The sequence below is a fragment of the Megalops cyprinoides genome, chromosome 2 (genome assembly GCF_013368585.1).
Source record: "Megalops cyprinoides isolate fMegCyp1 chromosome 2, fMegCyp1.pri, whole genome shotgun sequence".
Taxonomy (NCBI): domain Eukaryota; kingdom Metazoa; phylum Chordata; class Actinopteri; order Elopiformes; family Megalopidae; genus Megalops; species Megalops cyprinoides.
The window spans coordinates 46,662,417-46,671,312 of NC_050584.1; the positions used below are offsets into that span (position 1 = coordinate 46,662,417).

At 39.4% G+C, this 8,896-nt stretch overlaps 1 protein-coding gene across 4 annotated transcripts in view; it reads right to left on the reverse strand.

The window, feature by feature from the left end:
• Positions 1-7,189, reverse strand: part of cep350 (centrosomal protein 350) — a 42,848-nt gene extending 35,659 nt beyond the window's left edge. For 3 of the 4 annotated variants that reach the window (XM_036522852.1, XM_036522853.1, XM_036522850.1), the window contains exons 1-4: positions 7,010-7,189; positions 6,730-6,811; positions 677-765; positions 55-98 (exon numbers count right to left, since the gene is read on the reverse strand). In XM_036522852.1, coding sequence (XP_036378745.1) covers positions 55-98; positions 677-749 — 117 coding nt within the window. In that variant the 5' untranslated portion in view covers positions 750-765; positions 6,730-6,811; positions 7,010-7,189. The remainder of the gene's footprint in view (positions 1-54; positions 99-676; positions 766-6,729; positions 6,812-7,009) is intronic. The other variant, XM_036522851.1, reaches the window with a different exon arrangement.
• Between the last annotated feature and the right edge of the window lie 1,707 nt (positions 7,190-8,896).

The following is an 8,896-nucleotide window of genomic DNA, read 5'->3' on the forward strand; positions in this document are numbered from 1 at the left end:
ATGCCGCCACCTAAGTAAACAACTCATACCAGCATTACATTAACATTTACTTACAGCAGCTTTGGTCTGATTCAGACTTGTCCATGCAGCTGACAGCTCTGAAAGGAATGAATTAAATTGATAAAAAAAATATTAAAAGTGTACACTTTGAGCATCAGTGTTTTCTGATGAATGTTTCAAAGGAATCAATTTAAAAAAGAATTTATCTGAAAGTGAGATTTCAAAGGAACATGGAGCCCAGCATTTAAGATATCTGTGGCTGTAAATACTAGACATTGTGCTCCTAGTGTTCATTCTAGCCAGCCATTCTAAAAATGCAATTGGTTGAATGCATGCATTACTAAACCCAGAGCATAATGATAAAGACCCTTTAGAAAGTTGATGGTGCTACGCTACAGCATATCCAAAAACAGGAGATGCCGTTCAGTCACCCTGAAGGATCAGGTTTGCAGACGGCTAAGCACAAGCTTATGCGTCAAATGGGCTCCTTCCATCATGATGTGGATTAAGGAAATCATTAAGAAAAAAAAATCACATGATCCGTATGTTCTAAGTTCCCAGGACAAGTTATACCTTGTACTGGATTTGGGACCAGGGACAGGCAGACCCACCCTGGCAAATTGCTATGCACTGTGAAATGCCTACAGACATTGGGAAGCTCTGAAAAGAGACTGACCTCTCCCAGCACTGAGTCCAGCAGGTGGCGCAGGAGCGGCCAGGGGGGCCTCACTCCGCTTGCGGCTCCACATTGCAGATGTTCACCTGCTGGAGGAAGGCAAAGTGCCAGGTCAGTTGCATTCTGACCCACATGGATGCAGCCTACATTATAACCTGAGCTATTAGCTATCAATATCAGGAAAAAGGGTTTAACATACTGTGATCATGGTCACAGCACTTGATATTCTCACTACAGTCAATCACAGATCCCTGCAGAGGCTCTGGACCGGATAGTACCATTAGGACTTATAAATATAATGCATATATATGCATTACACACACATACACACAGAAAAAAATCCATACTGCATAACTTTGACAGATTGCTGACAGACACTTTTTCCTTTCCCTGGCTGCAGAGCTGCCATTTAAAAACAGGTTCTGCAGCGCAACTAAATCCGCACTGCGTTCACAGAGCATGGAAAAATGAACTGGAAAAACAACCAAAACAAAAACCTCCATTCCCATACATAACACAAGTGTGATTATGTCACTGAAAACAGATGAGGGATATATTCAGCAGGCCAGTGTTCTATGCTCCATGTTATTTTCACCACTGTGGCAATGGCATTCAGTTAAGCAAACTAATAATAAGGGCTTCATTTCATATGAAAACATCTTAAGCATTCTGAAATCTCATATTTCACAGCCCAAACATTCTAGAGATGCCATTAAAGTTTTCATAATAAAAAGGCATGACCTTGAGAATTCAATTTAACAGTTATTAATCAGATAAACATTACATTGGAATCAAAACATGACAATTTACACCAATGTCATCTTAAAGTCAAATCTGTATACAGGCTGCAGCAGTCGGATTGCGGGACACATGAATTGCACCTCTTGCCTGACAATCTACAAAACAGGGGTTTAGGGGCTCCAGACATTTTTCTAGAAAATCCTAGTTGTTCTGAGTTAAAGGAGGTTCCACACATAATGGTAGCATTTCAACTGAATCCAGCTTTATTCTTCTTGTCAAAAGCACCCCTTTTCACTTTCGCTTAACCTTTGCCAGATGATAAATGTGAACGAGCCAAATTTAAATGAACACAAACAAGAGGAAATTACTATAATTTCTGAATTTGACTTGAAACTGTGGACCACAAAAAACATGGTTTGTTTTTCAAAAAACAAACTAGGATGAGCAGGTTACGAGACTTGTAGACTTGGAACAGAGTGAGCCAGTATTTTAACCAGGGGGAAAACTGATACGTTTTTCCAGAAAAGAGATTCCTTTGACCGGCTGCCCGGAACCACCAAATTTCACCAACCCGACAACCAACTTGCAGAAAAACCAAACTATTACCTGCTCCAGTCCCAAAAACCAAAAACATGCATTTCGATCTGGGGAAAGAAACTGCAGCATTCATATGACCTTATGAATCCCAGGTGTGAGATTCTTGTTGTACCTGCTCTAGCAGACTTGAACTGCTGCCAATGAATGCATGAACATTGTGAATGGAGTGGCCGACATATTTCTCCAACCCGCCTGCCCCTGTGCTGTGTTTCACTCCTGACTCACGCACACAACCCAATGAGACACTGCTACCACCTTCTCATCAAGCGAACAAAACGTCTTTGCCAGCTACAATTTTTTTCCAATATATCTTACAGCATCGAGTCTATTTAATCAGAAGCTCAGTCTTGAGTTGGCTGCTTTGCCTTGGTAGTTTTGAGGCTGAATTGTGGTGTCAAGCTAGCTATCAAGGCAGCTGGAATTATTTCATGTGTTCACCTGTGCTGTGACAAGGCACTAACCTGGGTTTATCGCTAGTCTGCTGGCTAGCTAACTAGCTACCTTACATTCAACTTGACAGAGGTGTTGATTTTTGATGTGCATTTTGTGCAACAGAGAATGCACAAAACTCATATTATTTTGTGTTCTCCCACCGATGTAAGATAATAACTGGGACACAGCATAAATAAACAGCATCCCCTTGTTCATGCTATAGGCAATTTCCACCTTTATGACCTTGATTTGTAATGTACAGAAGAGATCTGAACCTGAAAGAAATTTACAAGCCTCCAATTTCCTTCTCCCAAAAGAGTCTCAAGACAATTACATACTATTATAGCTTCTAAAGTATTATTAGCCCAAAGAGAAGAACCCAAACTTTACATTTGCACTGTAACAAAATGGACATTAAAAAATGAAAGCTGACCTCTAACTGAAACGAACGCTCAGATGAGCGTTGCCTTGTCAGCAATTTACTGCTGCAAGGGGCTGGGGTCAAAATATGTAGTGTTAAAACATGGCAACAATACGGTCAATTTGGCCAACCAAAAACTGATGACTTGCTGCCCAACCCGGGATTGATGCTTACATTTCAAAGTAAGAGACAACCTCCGGTACTGGATGAAATACTGGAACTGTACAACTTTGAGCTCCTACAAAATGGAAGCTAGAAATATGACGTTATAAAGTTCAAAATGCTATTTTGCTATTCACCCAATACCAAATGTGGAACTACTAACTAGTGAGTTCATATTCAGTATAAAAAATAAAGGCATTCATTGGTCTTACATGAGAAAATAGCAATCAAACTGCAGGAATGCTGCTTGGAAAGAACCATGCTTAAGCAGTCTGGAAAAAACAAAATCTATCTCTACACTGCAGGTTTATAATTCTGCATGCCTGGCAACTGTGAACTCCAATTCCACTGGAATGGAATAATGCACACATCCCTGTCAGGCACTTATTACATGGAGAATGACTACTGATCTACAGTTCCATTCAGTCCTTTTAGATTTGCAACATACCATGGATTGTTACACTATTTTCGACAAAAGACAAAGTTCCCATTATGAAACGCCAACAATCTATGATTAGTGTTCTTACTTATTGACCCAGACAGGCATTATCTCTAATCGGAGAGCATTTGCTGTGTTTCTGATGAAGCACCACACCAAGACAATCTGCAAATGTGCAACAATTTCATTCTGTTCTAACAAATCCTTGCGATAGTAGTTGAAACTCCATCTGCCAGAAATAAGGTCATGTTCTCAATGTACTGCTCACAAACCACATTCTAAGCAAACAAGCCAAAACTAACTCCAAATCAGAAAGATATTGGGATCATATCTTTTGAGCATCTGTGACCTAAAGACAATAATCATAAAAGACCAACAAAATCAAGAGTTAATGGTGAAAAATAAATAACTGTTTGCAACTGCTTAAGTTTATAGACCTTTCTGTTAATGGAGCTGAAAGTCCCCCACCCCCTTCCCTTCCTCTAATTAACACTGATATAAATACATAGGGTTTTTTTTCCCCACGTATTGCTGTTCCTGGCTATTAGTGTAATTCACATTTTCAAATCACTTCATAAATTACTAAAAATAGTCCTGATTCAAAAGCGAAACAGACGAGGGGTGCTTTGGAAAAGCTGTTCCTCTTGTCCAGGACAGCCATGTATGAAACACCAGATAAAACGATTAATTTTTACCTGCTCTGATCTCTTGTCTACTTGTCTGCTTTCGATAACCACTTTAGTGACCAGCCTAATAATTTCACCCCAACATCCAATACAACAATGTACATGATGCGAGCGGTCTTTAAAACATAAACGAAAGTTGTAAATAAGTATATATGCAAGAAAGGCACTGTTCAGTAACATCAACAAGGATTATCCAACGTTGCCTTCTTAATGTGTAAAAACTCACATTTAAAGTCACACCACACCAGGCCCCTGCAATAAGCAGCATGCCTTGAGCCTACCTTGCCATGACAGTCTCTGCTGAGACAGCTGTAGCTGGCAGTGGCTGCTAACTCTCAGTGACAAATCTGTATGTTCAATAAAACACAGAGTCTCAAAAACAATTACATGTAACACACTGTGGTGTCCTCCTTGAGCCCACCTCCAAAAGACCGACATGAGATGGCCATACAGAGACTACAGGGAAATATTTTGGTTATACTACAGACTACACCAGCAGTTAGTGGGTTCTGAGGACAGCAGAACTCATCAGAGTAGCTAATTCTGTGCTCACATCATGATTAAAAGTTGAACATAAAACTGCCTCCAACCGATGTTTCATACACAATTCTTCTGCAAAGCAATCAAGAACAAACATTAATTATAAAGCATTTAACTTGATTAAGAGAATCTGCCACATGTCTCAAGTTCATAATACATGACGCAGGTCAATATTCCGCGATTCTACTCTGAAATCCAACCAACCTGCTAATCAGTGGGCCTAATGGTAGCAATTCAGACAATAACACCTGAACATAGAGTTTAAACCCCCCTAACACACTACAGAAGTAAAGCAAAATAAAGGATGGCATCAGATAAGAGTGTCCTGTCTTCCTTCGGTCACAGGCCACACCCTCTCTTTGGCATTCAGGGAACTGAGAGATGATCCCTCCCTCAGCACTCACTGACTTATAGTCATGAATGCCTTTTGGTAGGGAGTTTAACGTAAAGGCCAGCAGTTTGTTAACACCATGAGCACACTGACATTACTAGATTTTATACGGCACGTTGGTTAGCAAGAAAAACGAACATGCTTTGAATGAACAAGAATATATATATCGGTCAATTTCCAATTACTTTTTTTTTAAGGACAGTGGAGCGTTTTCATGACATTCTGAGACTTTTAACATCAGCTTCTACAACCTGTATATTACTTGCTTCTCTGTAAATACTCCAACGTCATTCTCAGTCTGTCAATGGCTGGCCTCATAAATAGCTAAAATAAGCACTTAATAAATTAATCACATCCTACATTCACTGTTCTGTCCATCAGTTCTGTGGAATGTCTCACTCTGAACCAGTCACAACTAAGCACCTTAAATAATGACACCACAGGGCCACTGTCCCTAAAATCGGAAGCAGACCATGCTATGGGTTTACTAGTTCTTTATGATTTAATTGGCGTTAGTACATACTGGACTAAATATTTACATACAAGGTTTACAATATTAGCAGTCATAGATCTACAAAATCTTCTGTGAAAATTGAAAATTTGTAGTTAGTTAAATACCCAAACATCTGTCGGAAAAACACAGGAGCAACTGGACGACAACACTAGAAATAATTAGATGAAAATAACAGCGTACACAGCTACTTCACACTCGGAAATAAGAAAATACATTGATCATACAAATTCCGCCACACCCTCTTGGTAGCATCAACAAGGGTAACATTAACGGGATGATGCCGGATCTCACAATGTCAAACGTAAGCTACCTAACATTGATGTTTCTCATCAACTCCACAAAGCTAGCCGGGCGGCTAAGTTATACGTGCTATGTGAAAGTACATCTGAAAGTGAAAGTAGCTACTAAGACGGCAAAACTTTGTATCAACGAAACTTCTTCGAAAAAAAATCTTAGTATAGCCTTTTAAAACCTAGGACGTCCGAAAGTTATGAATTGTTGGCTACAAGTGCCAACAGCTAACGTTAGTGTAGTTAGCTAAGTCCGACTTGTCTTTAACACCTTCCTAGCAAACGGCAATAACCAAGCTTGTTACCCAGCCAGCCAATTTGCAGTATCACACAGCGACAGTGTATGCTAGCGAACTTCCATAAAGCAAAAAGTAGCCAACGAGGTAACGTAGGTAGTCAATTTTACATCACTCCACTAGATATGCTCTGGACTTCATTTTGACACGTAGATTACTAGCTCCTACTAGGTAAGCAAGGTCTATCAATGTTATTTACGTTAGCTTCCATTACTAAACAGCAATCTACTCGATTGTGTCGTCCATTACTGTCTGCGTGGAGGTCATCCTTACTGGTTCTTGTTATCTGGCTAACTAACCCAGACAAATTAGTTTGAAAGGCGGGTTAGCTACATCTGACACCAAATTCTCACCGTCCTGAGTCGTTAAAGTTAGCTTACCAGTTAGCTAGGTATCTGATATATGGCACAATAGAGGGGAGCGAAGAACATTAGTGACAAAACATTGCAAAACAACATTAGCCAGCACGCTTGTTGCTAGACATCTAATTAACGTTGCTAACTATTGTTGTTAGCAATTTAGCTAACTAGCTATCTTACATTACCTTTAGTGACGACGTCCAGCGGCAAGTTCTCCGATAGCAGCTTCTTTCCTATGTCACCTTCCCAAGAGATACGGTGGCATGTCTGCAGTCAACAGCCCACAAACAATGCAAGTTATAGCGACATCATCCAAACCGCAGATTTTACATTTAGCTCTTTATCTTTCACTTGATTTTTGTGCTACCCACAACCACGAAGTTAAGTGTTCAGGCCGCTGGATCGAGTAATGTTAGAACACTCATAATCCTGGCTAGCGAGTCTAGCTAACGTCAGCTAACTTACTCTCCGCCTCGCTTGTCCTCTAACGCAGCTCGGCTTTCAGTAGTATTAAATCCCTTTTCTTGTTGACTGAGCACGGATACGTTTTCCTAAGAGTCAGTTTAACCGGCTACCCGCTTCTCAAGTTGTCTTTCCCGGTTTACAGTGTAGGGTTGAGTTAGCCGTTGCTTTGCTCATCCGCCATTAAACAAACAACTGGGAAAGACAGGAAACCAGTGAGCCCACAGAGGCGCCTTTGCTCGCGGGATTGGAGAAATGTCGCGAGATCGAGTAGTTTGAGTTTTTGCTAGGTGCTAAAACAGCTAATTTTGCGGAAGGTCTAGGTGATGTACTACGCTCACGTATTCATATAATTTCGGTATTGTGAAAGAGTAAAATATTATACTTGTGCTTATCAGACCAAAGCTTCTGTCTGACACAATGACTGATCGTCGGTCCAACATTTTAAACAGTTGGATTGATCTCAACAGCTACCGATGACGTTAATTGGCTATCCAGTTGGCTGTTTTATGTTTCCATAGTAATCTAATTTTTTGGGGGTTTCCCGTAAACGAAGACATTTAATGGCGGCTGCTTGCAGAACCATCGCATAGCGTCTGTGCTTGGTTTTCAATCTATGCGACCAAATCACGCCATAGGAACATGTACGAACAATTAATAGACATAATATGACAACAACAAGCCACGTGGGCTATTTATATTACAGGTACCAAACTGCCCTCTTTTTAAACAAGTGTAAAGTTAGAGTTTTAATGTATTCTATCGCTAAAAATTAATGAAGGCTTTTGTTTTGGAAAGTAAGTTTTCTAAATTAAATGGTTAAATATAATAATTGTTTCTATTCTAAAATATTTGAAATCAAACAAAACATTTACAGGGAGTGGGGAAAAGTTATGACGAATATTATCAGTGATACATTTTCCATTTGGATATTTTTCCATACTTCTCTGTGTATGTACAGTAAATGCAAAAAAAAAAAAATAGTGTAGATATGACTGGAAGAACAGTAATTTTTGTTTTTGACAGGGTGATATGTATAATCTTAAATACATATAATTAATAATCAAATATTTATGTGAGAAGGCCCGGGGAAACGGGGAAAAAAAAACCTTCCACATAGATATTCCAATATGTAATAACATAAGGAACATAATAGGTGTCTCTCTGAAACACAGAGCAAATCTGACTGTTACTATTTCTGTGGGCTACGTTAACTTTGTGGCAACTTTAAGGAATATACTGTACATATGTACAGCACTGAGAATAACTGATATCCTGACAGTGCATTGTATCTTTCTATACAAAGTTTAATAACATTATTATCTTACCTACAGAGTTTTCAACACGTGAAGAAAGGGATGCACAGCTAAATCTGAAGAGACTGTCAGTTTTTATGGACAAGATTCTGCTTTTCCATGATAAATTTCTTTTATAGCCATTGGTTCGTCCTTTTGTTTTCTGACTGGTAGGGCTGGAGTTGAAACAGCATCTGATACATTTTTGCTCTCTAGGTGTTCCTAAATAATGGACTTCTTTCTTAACCAGAGTATTACAAGTGCATTATATTAGAGTATTTACGTAAGAACATGAGTTTATTGATGAGAGCAGGCCATTCAGCCCAGCAACAGAGATGTGTATCTTTTGATAAATTCTGTACAGTATAGTCTTATCTGTTATGTCGCTGTCTGATTGCAATTAAGATGGTCTGTAAATGACTTGCTTCTCACAAAGACAGAAAGAGGGAAAATTACCAAAAGGATCAATTAATTTATTTAAAAATGCAACAGCCCAAACTAGTCTTGAGCACACAGCCAAATTGCTCACATAAAGGTGGGAATGCTCTCTAGCCACACACGTACAGTGTTTATAACAGACCTGATTAGGAAAATT